We start from the raw sequence: 20,111 nt of genomic DNA on the forward strand, positions 1-20,111 counted from the left end.
ATCTGTAATCCTTGTATTTTTCAAGAGCTATTTTGTGATCAGATGATGTATTTCTCCATTGAAACCACAATTAAAAAAAACACAGCAAAAAAAAAATAAATAAAAATAAAGGAAGCTGATTATGATAGACATATATATGAGGAGTAAAGAGAGAAAGTAAAATGAATATTTTCTCTTTGATAGAATCGACGGACTGTGGCTTCTATTAAGAATGATCCTCCTCCAAGAGATAATAGAGGTAAAAATTTACCTATTAATTTTGCCTATTGCCCTGACAAGGTAAATCAAAAGTAAATATTACCCTTGACGTTATTATTCATTTAAACTTTACATGGCTAATTTTAAGATTGATATCGTCTTGATTTCCCAACACAATAATGTCAGTGATATAAAAAAATGATTTATAGAGGTATGTGATGAATGTGAAACGCCATGATATATGCCATTTTGAGGCGTCTTATTTACCCAATAATTTTTCAGATTTGAGGAGAGTATTATGAGAAAGAAAGGAATGGGGAAGTAGTCAGTTAATTGATTTCACAAGGGTAAATTTAATCATTGTGACATTTTTACATTATTTTCTGGCTAACAAACTTTCAAAAAGTGTCATGGGTAACTTTGAAGACAAGTCGAACAGGTATCAATTGCAGTTAATTTCAAGTCTCTCATATGTTTTCATCTAGGTGATATAAAGCACAGTTAATTTCTTTTCTACTGTTCAGCAGTTCAGAATGGTCCTTTCTCATAGTGATGTTTCCTCTGTATGTATGGATGGTGAGACAGGACAGGTGTAGGTATTAGAGGAAAGACTGGAGGTAGAGGGAAAGTCCTGCACTTTCAGCACTATTCTTTGAGTCTTGTGAAAATTTATATTTCTTTGTAAAATGTGATATTTATATTTAACTTAATATTGCTTTTTCCACTTTTGTAACATCCACAGTGGGAAATTCTCTGTTGAGGATTTGCATATTTGACAAGCAAAGAGTAGGATTTAGAACAAAAGGAGAGTTGAAGGACTTGTACGTTTTTACTTGCTGTATTTCTGAATTGTGTAAGTTTTTCAAAATGAGAATGTGTATAAAATCTGTATTTTGCACACTTACTTTTTAAAAATTATTATTTAACATCAAGCTTGGCTTTGGTTTTTATAAATTATTCAGATTGAGTTTTGTTTATTGAACAGAATTGATTATTACGTATATTTTAAAATTTTGTTTCACTTTCAGTGGTTGGTTCTGCACGTGCGCGGCCTAGTCAACTTCCTGAACAGTCTTCCTCTGCACAACAGAATGGTAGTGTTTCAGATATATCTCCAGTTCAAGCTGCAAAAAAGGAATTTGGACCCCCTTGTATGTAAATCACGTATCAAGGATTCAGTCATTTTAGGCATACATGTATTTTCTCTTGGTCAACTTTATAAGTCCCCAAATTGCAAACTTATTTGCAGATTTTATTTTTACCATTGTGGAAAATTTTTTTTGCTGTTAGTTTAGTCTGTTAATTGGGTTTTTAAATGTATATTTTGGAGGAAACAATTTATAAATATAAAACTGTAACAATGTTTCAGTTGCTTTGAATTTAAAATTATGGCCAGATAATTTTGACAGATGTTATAAAAGAAATTCTTATGCTTCTTGATCCTTTCCAATTCAAAGATCTTTGATTCTAAACCAAGAGATGACATGTATCCATATGTTAGAGTCATTTTTCATGACTCTTATTTGTATATTGTCCTGTTCCTAGCTTTGTTAAAGCAGCTCATAAGTAAAGTTCACATATTTGTCATAGGCATGTTTTGTCACTGTGTACCTTTTTTTGGTGTGTGGTAAAATTTCATACATAAAATTTTTGTGTATAAGTATGGTACTCTAAAAAGAAAACTAGGCTTCTACAGCTCATCTGTTTCTTCCAGCACGTAGAAAATCTAATTGTGTGAAAGAAGTAGAGAAATTGCAAGAAAAACGGGAAAAAAGGAGACTACAACAGCAAGAACTTAGAGAAAAAAGAGCCCAGGTTTGTAACAGAAAATATTTTGTTTATGCACCAACCAAATATTAGACTGTGTCAGTGAAAGTGATTGGCTTATGAAAAAATAATTGAGGCATTCATTTAAAGATTTCAGTATAGTTCCTTAAATTGATATTGAGGAATAATATAAACTCTTGGGGAAATAAGTTATCGTAACAGATTTTTTACTACATAAACTTTTCAAGTTTTAGTGGGTATGTGTTAGTCCTAAAGCTTGTTCCATTTTGAATAGTAAGCCATTGTGTTACAGAATTCTAATGGATGTATAACATCGAGAATAATAGGATTTTGGCTTTTTAAAAAGGACTAAAAATACACTCAGAAAAACATCAAGTTAAGGTATATGGTTATACTATCCATTTTATTGTTTTTCCATAGTTAATAAGTTCAGCATATCACAATGAAAGGGTGGAAATTCGCTGTGTGTTGATTTATACTAGATGTTGAGAGTATCTCTGATGTGCCCCTCTTCTCACATTTCCTTTAGATAGTAGCAAAACTTTACTAGCAATGGAAAACTTGCGTAGAAGACTCGTCTTTTATCTCTCTACAGGTCTTCACATATTAGAAATTCTGCTATTGTACAAATAATTCCTCCATTGTGCTTGTATCTATTATATTCTCAGAACTTGTTTCCTATAATAAAATGCCAGGATTGTCTCCTTATTTAGGAGTATGTTCAAATGCCCTTAATCATAAAGATGTTGTGTTGTGGAATTGTGGAATCAGTATAATATTCAACCTGAATAAATCAACTTATATCTGAAAGTGACCTGAGAATGACCAGTTGGGTTTTGAAATGAATAATGCTTGTAGCTACTGATACTTAGTACAGATGCCACCTGGTGTTTCCTATGGGTACTTCATAATATTTTTACATCTCTTTGTGACCTCTTCTTTACATTCTGCTTCTCAATTGACATAGTTGGTGTTATTTCCCAAAAGGTTAATTGAAAGTATGTTACATTAACAGTTTTGAAATTTAGTGGTACTCAAAGCAAGTCTGCATATAGTATTATGGGAAAAAGAACCTGACCTAAAATGTTTAATAATTTATACTCATAGCTAGGAGAGGCTGTTAACTGTTGCTATTTGTATCTTAATCTGAATTTTCTCAGTTTTGAAGCAAAATAGTAAATTGCAGTTAGCATGCAGTAATTTGAATTTTAAAGATTTCAAAAATTATCTTGGCTTTTGATTCCTTTAAATTCTATGTCCTATTGATTTGGGGCTGTATTATACCATGCCTTAGTTTTTTTTAGAGAGTCATTAATAATAGAAAATGAACATAAATGAATCCATAGTTCTACTTTGCTGAAACACTGAATTAGGAATTGGGAAGGAGAATCTGATTAAATGCATTTTTCTAAGAATTTCAGCGTTTCTAGAGTTCTTTATTGATGTTTAGAATGAGCACTGTTTTTGTTTTGCTCAATTTTCTAGGAGAATTAAGGTATACATATAACATATTTGAAATAGGTCAAAGGTGGTTTTAATAAGGAGTATTTTGTTTGGAGTTAACAGAATGCATGTAGACTAACAGAATTGTGTTTTTAATATAAAAGTGATTCCTAGGCTTACTATTAATCTTGAACTCTGAAACTATATCACATCTCAGGTTTCAGTTTGGGCTTGGCTGTTACAAATGACACAACCTATTTAATTTTAATTTTCAAACCGTATATAACATAAACGCAACAAATACTACTTTATTGTAATTATAATAAATGATGAATTCTCTGTCTTCTTACAGGATGTTGATGCTACAAACCCAAATTATGAAATTATGTGTATGATCAGAGACTTTAGAGGAAGTTTGGATTATAGACCATTAACAACAGCAGATCCTGTAAGATTCTTTGTTAACAGTTGCTCTGGAACTTTTTATGCTGTAAATAAAAACATGTTTGATACCCCCTAAGTTAATACTGTATTTAGCTCTGTAATTTTTTCCCTCTTTATGGGTGCTCCTTCTCCATATTTTAAGAAGATCAAGAAACCGTTGGGAATTCCCTGGCAGTCCAGTGGTTAGGACTCTGAGCTCTTACTGCCAAAGGCCCGGGTTCAGTCGCTGGTCTGGGAACTAAGATCCCACAAGCCACGTGATGCATCCAAAAATAGAAAGAAAGAAAGAAAGAAACCACTCACACTTACCCTTATTTTCTCATTATTTCCCATAATTTGATACGTTAGACATGCTCTCACAAAGATAATCCACTTCAAAACAAAGCTTCTGTGTCCTTGGTAGGACAGAGCAACAGTCAAAGATGATGTCAGAAGACCCAGTTTCCTTTCTGACCATCACTTATACTTTTATCTCAATTCCAAGTTTGTTTCCTCTTGGCTTGGGCTGTAGATCCCACCATCATTCCAACTTACTACTAATTTATTTTAAAATAAATGTTACTCTGGCTTTTAACAATAAGTGATGGTTGTTGAGGACTGCTGTAAACCAGAAATCTAGTGCTTGAAGAATGTCCTGTCTTATGCACCTCCTTTCCTATTGAAGAATGGGAATTTATTGGACAGGGAATACTTTTGTGAGTAATTTGTATTTATGAAAAATAATCCATCTGACCTGGTGTATACAGAATGTATTGGGTACACAAAATACATATAATACACTTGTGTTAAGGCAGGTATATTATATACGATTTAATAGAGTAGTTCATAACATTTGCATCTCATATATTTTACTCCTTGCTACCCTTTCATTTGTTTAACCTACATCTGAGCTCATACTTTATGACAGTGACTGCAAAACTTTTTCTGAAAAGGGCCTGATATTTTTGGCTTTGAACCAAAAATAGTAGTTGTTACAACTACTCAATTCTGCCTTTGTAGTATGAAAAGCAGCCATAGACAATACATAAATGAATAGGTATGGCTCTTTCAGTAAAACTTTACAAAAGTGGGTAGTGGCTTGGATTAGGCTTTCAGGCCGTACTTTGCCAATTCCTGCTTTGTATTAAATATCATTAGAAGGCAAGTATTGGGAACATTAATTTTATGAAAAAATTTAATGTCTAAGAATTGGCATATTATAAAATTGTTCAAATTATTTTGACCAATAATCTTCTGAGAACTGTGTTTCTTGTCTACAGCTAGTTATCTTTGCCTATAATTTTCCCTATAATGAATCTGAAAATAGGCCACTTGGTAGGAAATTTTACTTTTGTTGTATACAGCACATCTTGAAGTGAATAAGGTAGTTTCTTAATGTGAACCTATTGCTACTAAGAGTGGTAGTGTCCTCTACAAAGTTATTTCCTAGTGGTTTACCAAATGACAAAATAAGTGAGTTTCCATTATACTTAGAATTTTTGAAATAATTGTGTCTGGTGACTATTAAAATTTCTTCAAGCTAATTTGTTTTTTAAGCTTACTTATCCTATTCATGTTATGCATAAATTTCTAAAACCTCGGGAGGAAATATTGCATAATTAACTTTTCAGTGTTTTATATACCACTGATAATCACTGGAAAAAAATATTTTATTTCTAGATTGATGAACATAGGATATGTGTTTGTGTAAGAAAACGACCACTCAATAAAAAAGGTATGCTTACTGAGCTCTAATCAAGGGTTGATTTTTGTCCTGTTTGCAATTTATTTTGATAATAGCAGAAATCAAATTGGTTTGGAAGAGTTAAATGTAAATCATTTCATTTGTACATAACCATTATGTAGATTTCTATGGTTAGGTCTGTTGATGTGTTACTGCTCTAAGAATCTTTGCCATTCCTGGCTTTACAGAAATCTTGATTTTTTACTTTGTTGTTGAAATATTCTGTTTACTTGAATGGCATATTTATAGGATATTTATATTTATAGGACTTACTACTTTTATCGAAATTCTTACTACTTAAAATAATTTTTGTGCATTAATTCAAATACTGTGAAAATTACTGGGCACTGATTTTCATTTATTCTTTTAGAAACTCAAATGAAAGATCTTGATGTAATTACAATCCCTAGTAAAGATGTTGTGATGGTACATGAACCAAAACAAAAAGTAGATTTAACAAGGTACCTAGAAAACCAAACATTTCGTTTTGATTATGCCTTTGATGACTCCGCTCCTAATGAAATGGTTTACAGGTAGGTAAATTTGTTTTAAATCAGAATTTTGTTCTTATACTGTGTGTTCACCACCACCACTGAAACTTACGTTGATCTTGGCATATCTCTCCAGAGGTGTAATATCCTTTTCTTTCCCCCTGAGTTTAAACAAATAAGAATATTTAATAAACACGATAATGAATTTTAACACTTGTTTTCTTTAATGCTCCCCAAATCAGTTTTCATTAATGATTAACTTTATACACTATATAACACACCATATGTATGGATAAGAAAACATTTTCTGTACCTCTAGAGGTGGGATGTGGCTATTTTTTACTTTTTGATCTCTGCATTAGTGAAGAAATTTGAAATAACTGTTACACATCTGTCACTTATTTGTCCAAATCTTTATTTAGTACGTATGGCCACTTAAGGAAAAAAAAGTTCCGTAAATCTACTTGCATTTCCCTAGTTTTATCATTTCTAAGCTTTGGAATAGTTTTAGTACATGAAATTCTTGCATGTTCACACGTTCAACTTACAAACAACTCAAACTTGCATGTATTGTGCATTGATATCCCATATTTTTATCCAAATTTAGATTTTTTTTTTTTTTTGCGGTACGCGGGCCTCTCACTGCTGTGGCCTCTCCCGTCGCGGAGCACAGGCTCCGGACGTGCAGGCCCAGCGGCCATGGCCCACGGGCCCAGCCGCTCCGCGGCATGTGGGATCCTCCAGGACCAGGGCACGAACCTGTGTCCCCTGCATCGGCAGGCGGACTCAAACACTGCACCACCAGGGAAGCCCTAAATTTAGATTTTTATACATAGTTTGTAAACATTTACTTCTCATTATTTAATAGGTCAGTTTTAGCAGCATTGTTATTTCAGTCTATATTAAATTGTCTTGGCAGTTACTTGAATGCTATGTTTCATTGCCCTTTTATTTTATAAATTTGACTGGAAAACAGAAAGTTAAAGGGTTAATAAGAATCCTAAGAATTGAAGATGTTATAAATGAGATAAGACCAACTCCACTGGTCTTAAGCCAGTAAATTGGGAGTTCAGCTGTAAAGAAAGAGGACAAAACTAAAGAACATGTGAATGCTAGATAGAGGTATTGTGAAAAATTTGTTTTGAAAGGGAATTATAATTATAAATTGTGTATTTTTTACCTTTTTGAGAACTGAGTCCTGTCCTCCCCCCTCACTCCCTTCTCTGCTTCCATTCCTGTCTCATAAAATATGTCTGTCTGACTTTTATAATCATTTTCAAGAAATCACTATAAATAAAATTATGTTTCTGTGTAGGTGCTAGATTTAGTAAACATTTTGTGTTTCACCCTTATTTATGCTTCTTAATTTTACCAATATTGATTCTCTCCCCTTATCCTTAACTTTTATGGATTGAGAAGTTAGACTTTTTTTTTTTTTTTTTTTTGGTCTGATCACTCTTCAGACTCATTTCCAGTTCTTTTTGATTAGAACATTTTTCTGCTCCTTTTGTTCTGTACTTTCTCCAGTTGTGCCTTTAAAAAAAAAATCAATAGAGCTATATAAAGTGTTCTACATATATTCTTTTGAAGCCTGTGTAAAAAGTAGATTTGTTTTCTATCATGCTTTTAGGGTTCTGCTCAATGAAGTATTTTTTTGTCCCTCCCTACCTTTTTATTTTAACTCCAGCAATGATTATACCAATACATAATATTTGGGCATCCTTTTCCTGAATCAAGACTATAAACTCAGAATTCATTGTCTTATAAGCATAATTTTTATTTACTTACTCACATTCAAGGAAATTTTACCACTTTTATACTTGTTTAGATAATGTTTTCGTACTTTTTTCCCCTCTAGCTTTTCTGTATTGAGATTACCACTCTTTTTTTTTTTTTTTTTTTGCGGTACGCGGGCCTCTCACTGTTGCGGCCTCTCCCGTTGCGGAGCACAGGCTCCGGACACGCAGGCTCAGCGGCCATGGCTCACGGGCCCAGCCGCTCCGCGGCATCTGCGATCTTCCCTGACCAGGGCACGAACCCGTGTCGCCTGCATCGGCAGGCGGACTCTGAACCACTGCACCACTAGGGAAGCCCGAGATTACCACTCTTGATTCTGTTTTTGTTGAAACCTTTGATACTTTTTTTGGGTTGGGTTGGGATTTTTGGTTTTGGTTTTCATATCTGTCCTACTTGTCTGACTGATATTACCATATTTTGTTGTTATTTTTTAAAACTTTCCTACTGTCTTCTATATATTATGTCTTTAGCTCAGTTACTATCAGGTTTTTTTCCCTGTCCATTATTATTGTGGCCCTTGTTTATTTTGGAATTACTGCTTGAAAATATGCTTTAAAGAGCTTTAAGCAATTCTAGGACATGGGTATTTAAAATTTTAAATCAGTAGGGTCAATTGTGGCCTCGCAGTTGATCCCACTGATTTGTTAAAAATCTTGGTATAAGATTTGCTTATAATAACACTTGATATTAGTTTTATTGCTTATTTGTTTAATTTAAATATTAACTGTATGTTCTGACTGGTACATTTTATTTTTAAGGTTTACAGCTAGACCACTAGTGGAAACTATATTTGAAAGGGGAATGGCTACATGCTTTGCTTATGGGCAGACTGGAAGTGGAAAGACTCATGTAAGTAATTCATTACAGTTACATCCTGGTATGAAGCCAGTTTATTTTCCTTATAGCTTAATTCTAAGACCTAAATTCTATTTTCTTTTTAACATATAGACAATGGGAGGTGACTTTTCAGGAAAGAACCAAGACTGTTCTAAAGGAATTTATGCATTAGCAGGTAACTCCCCTTTTTGCATATTATTTATAATATTCTTCTTGAATATTATTCAGGTGGCTTGGAAATAAGATTTGGAAGTACTGCCCAGAATTTTAAGGGTAACTAATGCTATACTTACTATATATTACATCAGTTTTAGATTAGCAGACTGTTTTGAAAAGAACTGTGCTTTGGGGGCAAAAATCTTGATTATGTTTGTGTTGTAATCTGGCACATTGTTGGAGCTTAGCGTTTGTTGTTGAATAACTGCTTTGTGAAAAGTTTCCATTTGGTATGATTATGAAAGTAACCTTATTATGACCGCCTTTAATTTTATGCTATTTATAAAGATAAGTAGTAGCATTCTATTCTTGAATATGAAGGAGAGTGACCTCTAAACTTTAAATGTAGAAAAAACTATTACTACTGGGTTTTTTTTGGAAAATTAATATCCACTTTAATCTTCATTTTTCTTATTGATACTATCATTCTAGGTAAACATTAGTTGATTTGAATTGCTTTTTAAAAACAATATTTGTTGCATCTTAATAAATTTTCTCCATATGAAATTGTTGACAGCTCGAGATGTTTTTTTAATGCTAAAGAAGCCAAACTATAAGAAGTTAGAACTTCAAGTGTATGCAACCTTTTTTGAAATTTATAGTGGTAAGGTAAGTGGAAACTTAAAAAAATTTTTTTTTTTTTTTTAGTTTTTAAAATTATGGTTAAAAAATGCATAACATAAAATTTACCATTCTAACCATTTTTAAGCATAGAAGTTCAGCAACATTCACATTGTTGGGCAGTCATTGCCACCACATAATTGTTATATGTATTTGGAATATTATGTTAAAGTTCTGTGATGAGATTTTTAAAAATTCCCTTTGAAATCCTTTAACTTCAGTATCGATCATTATTATTCTAATAACATTATTACTAGAATTCTCTGAAATAATTTTTGGACTCTGAATGACTCATTTTTATAGAACTATTCTTTTTTTATTTTTAAAGCTAGCTTGCTTTCTTTTTTTTTTTTTTTTTTTTTTTTTTTTAGGTTTTTGACTTGCTAAACAGGAAAACAAAATTAAGAGTGCTCGAAGATGGAAAACAGCAGGTTCAAGTGGTGGGATTACAGGAACGGGAGGTCAAATGTGTGGAAGATGTACTGAAACTCATTGACATAGGCAACAGTTGCAGGTAGCTCTCATTTTAATTAAGAAAGCAAAACAGTTTCATGATAAGTTTTAGATACTTTGGGTATAACAAAAGCAAAGCAAGGATGTTATTCAACGCATTTTGGACGTAAAAATCATTATTCATAAAAACTTTTGAAGTATGTCAGATTAAGTTATATTAATCTGGTTATGTTTGTGTTGTTAATTCAAAATGTCTTTTTTGTATTTAAATAATAAAAACTGAATAGTTTTTTCTTTTTTTAATGAAAATATTGTGGTTTGCACATATAAATTGAACTTTTTACATATCAGATTGTTCTTAATTACATTGTAGAACATCTGGTCAAACATCTGCAAATGCACATTCATCTCGGAGCCATGCAGTGTTTCAGATTATTCTTAGAAGGAAAGGAAAACTACATGGCAAATTTTCTCTCATCGATTTGGCTGGAAATGAAAGAGGAGCTGATACTTCCAGTGCAGACAGGCAAACTAGGCTTGAAGGTGCTGAAATCAATAAAAGCCTTTTAGCACTCAAGGTAAATAAAGTGCATTTAATTGTGAAAAGTCTTTTACTTTTGACTTCATTTTTGTTTCCTCAGTTACAAAATTATAGTATTTGTTTTTTCTAACAAGTAAGAGAGGTATCAAAATTTAGTTGTTTATGTTTGCAGTTATAGATTTATATTGTACCCAGAAATTTTCTTTACACATATTATTTATTCTTTTTAAGGTAGATAAAGATCTATTAGTTAGCAGGCCAATTCGAACGCTGCTTACGGAGATACCAGAGGGCCTTAATCATTAATCAGTCTTTTTTTCTTGAAGGAGGGCAAGGAACCACAAAACTGAGCTAAGGAAGTTTCTCAGAAAAATGTGGAATGGCTTTCAAAAAGTTAGGCTACTATTATATATCTTCCTTGACCAGCAAAGCAAAGAAAGCATTCTGTTTTTTTCTTTTGTAGTACCACTTTAAAAGTTTAACTTTTTACAGTTATCCTACTGCCTGTTACTTCTAAACACTAATCATAGTCTCCAGAGGAATCTTTTGGAATTAATAAAGTAGTCTTTTGGATTGGGTTTTTTTTTGTTTTCCAAATTTCATTTTCTTGAATTAGGATTTATGGGAGCATTTCTACTATGCTGTAAATCTCTTAATAGAATTTTCAGAACTGATCAGATCTTAAATGTTAGGGTTATGGTAAAGAGATGTTTTAAATATGTTCATTAAGATTACTCTATAAGAAGTAAAATCTGTGAAATTTGCTTTCTTAATTTTCAGGAGTGCATCAGAGCCTTAGGTAGAAATAAACCTCATACTCCTTTCCGAGCAAGTAAACTCACTCAGGTGTTAAGAGATTCATTCATAGGTGAAAACTCTCGTACCTGCATGGTAAGTTTGTTTGTTTGTTTGTTTTGTTTTCATCTTAAATGAATAATTATGTAGTCTATATGGGAAAATTATAAAATACATTAATGACAGTCATTTAAAGTCTATTGTGAGAGATACAGTGATACTTGAAAATGTGGTCCCTGCCAGTCTGATAGGATTATATTGTAGTTATAATGCATTCTACTAATTCCAACATCTGAGTCTTCTTGAGATTGGTTTTCGTTGATTTCTGTTTTCCTTGCATATTGGTCATAATTTTCTGTTTCTTCATATATCTAGAATTTTGGATTATATAATTTTCATTATGAATGAATATTTTATGGACACTCTGGATTCTGTTATGTTCTTCTGAAGATTATTGATTTTGTTATCGTTGTTGTTATTTTAGCTGAACTCCAAACTCTTGTCTTCCCAGCTGTGGGCATCAACTGACCTTGAAATCTCTGTTTAGCTCTTTTAGACTTAGCTATGTTTCTTGCAGTCAACCTTGTGTTCAGGGGTCAGCCAGAGATTTGGGTAGTATAAATATATATGTAGAATATGAGTTTCTTCCTCTGTGGTTATTTCTCTTCTGGGACAAACTTCACTTCCCAGCTGCTATGGTGCCTACCTCCAAACTCCATCCTTTAGTTTAACCAGTGAAACTCCAGATTTCTATTGAAGTTTTAGTTGTCCTGTGTGACAGCAGCAGAGTTTGCCCTTAGGCAAAAAAAGTTATCAAAAGTAGGGGCGGACAGTCACTCAATGTTACTCCCTTCTTCTAGGTGTTGACCTCCATTTTCTGCCTGATATTTGATCAGTTTGTGGTGCTGTCAGAGTTGTTTATATTTTAACTGGAGTTTATAGTTATTCTTTGATTATGGGTATGAGATAGTGAATTATCTTGGAACTAAGGTATCATTAATAACTCTTTTTTTAGATGACCATATTAAAATTAGACCTGACTGAGCCATATGTCAGTATTACTTGACATCATTTATAATATTTTCTTTACCTTTGCATTTTTCCCCCATAGATTGCCACAATCTCTCCAGGCATGGCATCCTGTGAAAATACTCTCAATACATTAAGATATGCAAATAGGTATGAGAAATGGTTATTTATTCTGAAATTTGAAGGGAATAGAACAATATATGGTTTGATTTAATATCTGATAGGGTAAATCTTACTGCATTGCTCTTTACATTTTCAAAAAAAATTTGCATGTTATTCATTGAAATGATATCTAGAATCATTTTGTCATATTCTAAAAATAATTGGAAATGTGTTGTGTAATTTGGGAAGACATATTTTTAGTAGAATAGGTCTTATAATCATAGAACATGATTGTATTTTTCCATTAACCAAGTTATATTTCATAATATTTTACTATATTTAAATCATGAAAATTCTTATTATTATATTAAGACTCAAAAGTAAGTGAGTATCAGGAGCCAGTCCGTATTTCTTAAATTGTTTTGCATATGGTGAAAATTATTTCTGATAATCTTAAATATTATACATGGGGAAGCTAGGGTTTAAATAGTGATAGCACAGTTCTTTCTGGTGTTCTGTCTGGGTTACATTTTATTATTTATGGCAATAGTGTTACAAACGTTAATAGACAATTGCATTATTACAAATGGGAGGACAAAAAGCATTACACATTATTAAAGCAGTTTATTCCTTATAGTCACAAAATGCCCTTGGAATTTTGGATTGTAATAGGCATGTTTATATTTGTTGCAGAAATTTCCCATTGCTCTTGTTTTGAATGACTGTATATATAGTTTTAAATTTGTATTATCACATATTGCATTTGTGATTTTAACCTAGAGATAAAATTCCTCTTTGTATTCCATTTCTAGTGTGGAGAATCTCTTAATTTTGCTAAACATGAGTATTTGTACTATTTTTTTGTTTTAATCACTATGGAAATTTTATTTTTAATCTTTCATTAAAGTATGAAATACATATGCATACAGAAAAGTACCCAAAACACAAGTGAATAATTTAATGAATATTTACAAAGTGAAAATTCCTGTCATCAGACCGGGAAATAAAACATTTCCAGTCCCCCAGAAAATTCCCCATGTGTCCCTTTCTGATCACAAATCCTGAATAACATGCCTAAATCCATTAATTTCTACCCCAAGGTAGCCATTGTCCTGACTTTTGTGGAATAAATTTCTCAATTTTCTTTCTCTCTTTTTAAAAATATGAATGTATCCCTGAACAATGTAGGTAGCTGTATCTGAACTTCACACAAATGAGATCATACGCTTTGTTCTTTTGTATTTTGCTTTTGCTTCAACTAAAGAGATTTTAAAAAATCATCAGTAAAAATTGTTGGAAAGTATAAACTTAATGACCTTTTGTAAAGATATTAAAAATAATAACTTTTAAAAATAATTGAACTTTATTTTTAAATTTAATACCCTTTAAACTTTGAGTTATAAGACTCTAGCTATGAACCTTTATAGTACTTTTAATCATTCTTTGTAGTGAACATTTTTGGTATTGTGGGTGTTTTTCATTAAAATGCTTCTTGTTTCAGAATTGTTCATGGGAGAGATGAGGAACAGCTTAGTGTAGTAAAATGATTGCCGTGTTGTAGAATTAAAACCCTCCATGTCTTCAGACTTCTGGCTGCAAAGGAATCCCCCTAATGTGAAAATGCTGTATCTGGTTATTCCTCTAGTTCATTTAGGTCCAAGTAAAATATTTTAATTTATTATCACGTAATGTGATTCATTTGCAACCATTACTAACCATCTAGGACAAATAATTCTGTCTTTTATTTCCATATCTTTAGGAATAAAGATTTTCAACCTCAGTTGATAGCTCATTTGAGGAATATAATTCCTGCATATAGAATAGTTTAGGTTGGGCAAGAGATCTTTGAATAGAGGAAAAATGTGTGGTTAGGGGCTAATAGGTATCTAAATTAGGAGATTCTGAAAGAATAAGTAATGGGGTTGGGAGTAAAAAGAGTTATTAAGTCAGTATTAGAAATTTAGGTTTGTCAGCACGTGTGTAAATAAGCTTTCCGAAAGGATAAAGGCAAAGGAATCTGGTATTGAACCTTTGAGAGTAGATATTACCAATAGGTCAAAGAAAGATTCTAAGTAAAAGAAATTATTAGTTTGATCTATGTGACTATTTTTGATGTATAAAAATAGTAATTTCATTTAGTTCAACCTAAGAGAAGTAATGAGAAAAACAGAGAATATGGTTAGTATATTGAAGTGTTTAAGCATAAGGTTTGTACTCACAGCTAGGTTTGAACCTCAGTTATGCCACATTCTCATTGAATGAACTTGGGTAAGATACTTTATTGCTCTGAACCTATTTCTCATCTGTAAAGTGGTGATAATAATATCACAATATTGTCATAATGATTAAATAATATAATGTCTAAAAATATTAATCATAATATCTGATATATAGGAAGTAATTAATAAATATTTCCTACTGTTATGAAATGGGATTGGCCTAAAGAGGACATAGGGAGTCACAAAAATTGGGTCATAAAAGCCAAGATTTAGTTAAATATAATTGTTAGAGACATTAGCAAAAGCAATTTAAATTCCATTGCTAAAGGATTTTTTTCACCATGGTTCATCACCTGAATCACCAAACACAGAAAATTATCTGAGTGACTGTTTTCTCAGTTTGTTCGAGGATTGCTTTGTAGCTAATACCATTCGAGGTGCATAGGAAAGAAGTTAATTCATTATAAACGGTGTATGCCATTAGGACTTCATTCTCTTGTGTCCTGTTTGAAAAGACTGCAAGAGTGTTGAGGACTCATTAATGCTAATAAAATATTCATGGTATTGACTACACAAGGAAATTAGACATGAGTGGTCATGTAGCTAAATACAGGGCATTTCAAATTTAGGTGATGGACTCATTAAACTTCTAGAAAGATCATGAGAAAAGGAAGGACTATGGAGTAGGGAGTGAATAGAACAGAGGGGTTCAGAAGCCTCTTCACACTGATTATTTTTAAGATAGTGTAAATACATTGTCATAACAACGTTGATCCTTTCCTAAACAAATTTTAAACTTGAGTACTAAATGCAAACTTGAAATGTGCATTGCTGTCTTTACAAGAGCATTTTCTTTTAATTTGTTGCTGTTTTGGTGCTGCAGAGTAAAGGAGTTTGGAATTAGTCCATCAGACATTCCCTTCTCACAGGGTAGTGGCAGTCGCCCTGATCTCTCTCCTTCTTATGAGTATGACGACTTTTCTCCTTCAATTACCAGGTCTACTTCATTCTATACATAACATGTTTATTTTAATAGTTTCTTTTGGATTGTGCTATGTATAACTGTTTTATAGCATTTACTTTCATAGCATATACTTTTGTCCTGAGCCATTTTATTTTTCATTTTCATTTTGTTTGGCAGGTGGTGGTTGTACTGCATGATCTTCATTTTTATGTACTTTATTAATTTGCTTTAAAATGTTGATTTAGAATTCAGGCTTCCTTTTCCCTTCTCATCTTTTTAAGGATGATGTCATCTTTGCATATTTACCATTGAAGGATAAACTGTCTTATTTAAAATGAACAGTTTACATTCTTTCTGTCTGCAAGGAAATCACAAGGCTCCTCTTGACTTAAGAAGTGTACCCTCTCCCAAATATGTAAATTGAAGTTTAAGGGGTAAACTTTTTTTAATGATAGAAATTTACAGCTTATAATCTTTATAGATTAGAAATATTTCACATGTAGCTATTTTAATTGAGCCTTCTAACTACCAAATCTGCAAAGTGTATTAGATTCTTTGATTTTGGGGGACTTCCCTGGCGGTCCAGTGGTTAAGACTCCACGCTTCCACTTCAGGGTGCGCAGGTTCGATCCCTGGTCAGGGAACTGAGATCCCGCGTGACACACGGTGCGGCCAAAAAAAAAAAAAGATTTTTGACTGTGATTCATTTATTGATCTAAGTGCCATTGTTAGCATTTTTCTGTTCAGCAATTTAGTTGCAACAAGTGTCTCTTATTTATTTTGAAATACTGAATCTGCATACTTTGTTGATTCTCAATGTGTTATGCATAGTAATTATGTTTGAAGTAATTGTAAAGTTATATACCTAAGTAAATTCCTAAAGCTTCACAGCTAAACATACCTTTAGTATTTCTACAGATTTCACTTAGATTTGATCTGGAAAGCTGACATCATCAATATTAATATGTTTATTGAATTGCTTTTATATTAAATTAGTTGATATTTTTTGTTCCTCTGCATTTGTCTTTGTTAATTATAGATACCTCTTATGTGTTTATAGGGTGAAAGAATTGACTGTGGATCCAGCTGCTGCTGGTGATGCCCGTCCAATAATGCACCATCCACCAAATCAGATTGATGATTTAGAGGCACAGTGGGGTGTGGGGAGTTCCCCTCAGAGGGATGATCTAAAACTTCTTTGTGAACAAAATGTAAGTGACATAATATAGTTGTAATTATCTAATCTTAGTCATTTCATCCATAGCAGAATAAGTGAAAACTATCATCTAAATCAGGGATCAGCAAACTACAGCCTCTGGGCCTGCCATCTGTTTTTACAAATAAAGTTTTGTTGAAACATGGCCCTGCTCATTAAGACCAGAGGTGACAAAGATTGTATGGCTCACAACCCCAAAATATGTACTAAAGTTCACTGACCCCTGATCTAACTATTCTTTTTTTCAGATTTTATACTGATGTTAAAATTTGGGGATTTTTTAAAGTAATACAGGGAAAAAACAAGTTTAAGAATTGTACATACAATATATCACATATATAAAGCTTAGAAACAAGATTATGGACACATGCACATGTATTAAAAGGATTCATGAACTGTATCAAAAATGGAAAAAATCTGACATTTGTTAAATCTGGTTGCTTTCTGTATTTTTGAGTGTTTGGTGACATTTTATAAATTTAAAATTTTGATTCCCCTGTTGCTTAAAAATAATAATATGAGGGCTTCCCTGGTGGCGCAGTGGTTGAGAGTCTGGCTGCTGATGCAGGGGACACGGGTTTGTGCCCCGGTCGGGGAAGATCCCACATGCCGCAGTGCGGCTGGGCCCGTGAGCCATGGCCGCTGAGCCTGTGCGTCCGGAGCCTGTGCTCCGCAACGGGAGAGGCCACAACAGTGAGAGGCCCGCATACCGCAAAATAAATAAATAAATAAATAAAATGTTAAATAAAAATGTAATTCTTAAAAAAAAATAATAATAATAATATGTGCCCACTGCATAAGGACAATGAGGTCTAAAGAAAGAACAAAAAAGTACAAACACATTTTCACATAGTTATTTAACTTCATTTTTTAAATGTATAATCTATATAGTTTTGTATCATTCTTTTCCCACTAAGAATCCTATGGTGGCATTTTCTTATAATGATAGAAGGTAGCATTTATTAGTTGCTTACTTCATGACATATATTTGCTAGGCATCTATGATCTGGTATAGTCCTCACAGTTCAGTGTGGTAGGTACTATAATTATCCCTGTTTTTCACTTGACTAAGATCATACAAGTAGTAAGTACTGAAGCCCAGCAGGATTGATATCTGGGTCTTTCTTATACCAGAGTGAAATCTTAGGTCAGCTAAATTGATTGCTTGCTGCAATAAGATATTCTTTGGAAACAGTATAACTTAAGTTAATATTTTTATACTTCCAGCAGGTATTTTAAAGTCCAAAATATTCTAGAGTAAACAAACGGATATCTTACTTTTTGTTATCATATTTCAAAATACTCTACAAAGTAGGACTCAATGCAGCAGTTCTCAACCAGGAGTGACTTAGCCCCTCTCCAGGGGAAAATGTATGGAGACAGTTTTGGTCGTCACAGGTGGGATGGTGTTGCTAACATCCAGTGGGTTGAGGCCAGGGATGATGCTAAACATCATACAATGCACAGGGACAGCCTTCCTCCTCCCCCACAAAATGTCTGTAGTGTCGAAGTTAAGAAACCTGGTTTAAAATAAGAGTTCTGAACTTTGAACCATAGAGGATAAAGAACTAAAAATGAAATCCTGGCGTTAGTCTATCCCCGTCCCCAAAACGTTTGAAAGAGACTGCAGTTGCTTTTTAAATCCTTAAAGCAAAAAAAAAAAAAAAAAAAAAATCCTTAAAGCAAACCCTGCATTGCTCCTAGATACGGTGCCTCCAGAGATATGGAAAACCAGAACAAGATAGGCACTCCCTATAGCAGATCTCTCACATTTTATTCTTGCATCTATTGGATCTTTGCAGGACCTTAATTTGGAGAGGTTGGCTAGGTGACCAGAACTAATCCAAAGGCTTTAAGCATGACATCATGGGTTCTTGCAACCTCCCTTATATATGAGAGAGTGGATTTCTTTCAACTTTGCCTTCCCCAAGGAACTGTCTTGAGATGGTTCAGCATTAGCCTTTAGTTAAGTATTGGTGCCTATGTACATATTCTTATTGCTATATTAAATTTTAACAAGGTAGATTAAAATGGGATAGTGTCCAGGACATGCCCTGGAGATAAAAAGTAATACAGGTAGACAAACTAGAGGATAATCAAGTGCATTAGAATTCCATAAGTAGTTGTATAAACAAAAAGTATTCTGAGTGGGCTGCATGGAAGTGATAGGAGTTTGCATAATATCTTGAAGCAGAGAAAAGACAGGACATTCTCGGATTGGCAGTGAAGTGGGCAGATAAAATGAGTAAAGGTGGTTGACTGTGTGTTTACCAGAAGGACAGAGAATATGAGAGAATCATGCCTGCATGTCCTGATTAAAAGCAGATGGCTCTTTTCCCAAAGAGAAAATAAAAAATTCTTTAGCCAACTTGATTATATAAACTTTTAGGGATGGCAGCTTATTGAGGAAAGAGTCAAATAAGTCAAAGTCTACTTATAATATTTAATTTAACGAAAATATACACATATATTTAGAATTGTGTATTTTATTTGAAAAATGTTGCTTTTCTTACATTTTATAAAACAATTTTAAGGGTACTTCTCAATCACTACAGCCACATTTTGATGAAATAAATCATTAGATGTTAGAGTTGGGAAGGAAGCTCAAAAAAGAAAGCAAGGCCAGAGAAGTTTGACTTGATGTAGGACCAAAATATATGTTGCATATACATATGTGAGTTTTTGTTGATAAAGTTGTGAATTGTCCATTAAAATTTCTGTAAAAACCAGTAAGTAAATTGTAGAATGCAATTCAGAAATTAAAATTTAGTAAGAGTTGAATCCTTCAGAATACCAATTTGATAGTCACAGTCATGAAAGATATTATGTTTACATCTCTCTTCTAGTGAAAAGAAATTTAAGACATATATGTGAATTAAATTGTTAGGGAAAGTAAACAACACTGAGGAAATATTTCAGTATATTTCTAGCCTGTGATAAATGTATTTTTGAAAAGTTGCACTCCAAAAGAGATTGCTTTTTTACAGTAATTCTGCGGTAAAGCTTGGGATAAGTGAAAACTGTCTCTTACTGATGTGTTTAAGTTTGTCTTACTGAGTGTTATGTTAAATATTTTTGACCCATAAAAAGAAATTGTGGCTTTGCCTTTCATGTTTTGTTTTAGTTGTCTTTAACATTCAAGCGTCCTCAATTTCTAAGTTGTATTTTTGTAGATGACACAAAAAAACCACTTTTTTATTATAACATTTAAAATATAAACTTATGTCATAATTT

General features: G+C 32.7%; 1 protein-coding gene across 2 annotated transcripts in view; it reads left to right on the plus strand.

Moving 5' to 3' along the window:
- KIF2A (kinesin family member 2A) overlaps positions 1 to 20,111 on the plus strand; it is a 78,610-nt gene that overhangs the window by 50,115 nt on the left and 8,384 nt on the right. Inside the window, exons 4-17 of one of the 2 annotated variants that reach the window (XM_060092927.1) lie at positions 184 to 238; positions 1,227 to 1,349; positions 1,913 to 2,013; positions 3,782 to 3,877; positions 5,533 to 5,587; positions 5,967 to 6,129; positions 8,643 to 8,733; positions 8,833 to 8,896; positions 9,455 to 9,546; positions 9,930 to 10,072; positions 10,385 to 10,589; positions 11,333 to 11,443; positions 12,459 to 12,526; positions 16,722 to 16,872. In XM_060092927.1, the coding sequence (XP_059948910.1) occupies positions 184 to 238; positions 1,227 to 1,349; positions 1,913 to 2,013; positions 3,782 to 3,877; positions 5,533 to 5,587; positions 5,967 to 6,129; positions 8,643 to 8,733; positions 8,833 to 8,896; positions 9,455 to 9,546; positions 9,930 to 10,072; positions 10,385 to 10,589; positions 11,333 to 11,443; positions 12,459 to 12,526; positions 16,722 to 16,872 (1,518 nt within the window). The remainder of the gene's footprint in view (positions 1 to 183; positions 239 to 1,226; positions 1,350 to 1,912; positions 2,014 to 3,781; positions 3,878 to 5,532; positions 5,588 to 5,966; positions 6,130 to 8,642; positions 8,734 to 8,832; positions 8,897 to 9,454; positions 9,547 to 9,929; positions 10,073 to 10,384; positions 10,590 to 11,332; positions 11,444 to 12,458; positions 12,527 to 16,721; positions 16,873 to 20,111) is intronic. The other variant, XM_060092928.1, reaches the window with a different exon arrangement.

The sequence above is a fragment of the Mesoplodon densirostris genome, chromosome 3 (genome assembly GCF_025265405.1).
Source record: "Mesoplodon densirostris isolate mMesDen1 chromosome 3, mMesDen1 primary haplotype, whole genome shotgun sequence".
NCBI classification, from domain to species: Eukaryota; Metazoa; Chordata; class Mammalia; order Artiodactyla; family Ziphiidae; genus Mesoplodon; species Mesoplodon densirostris.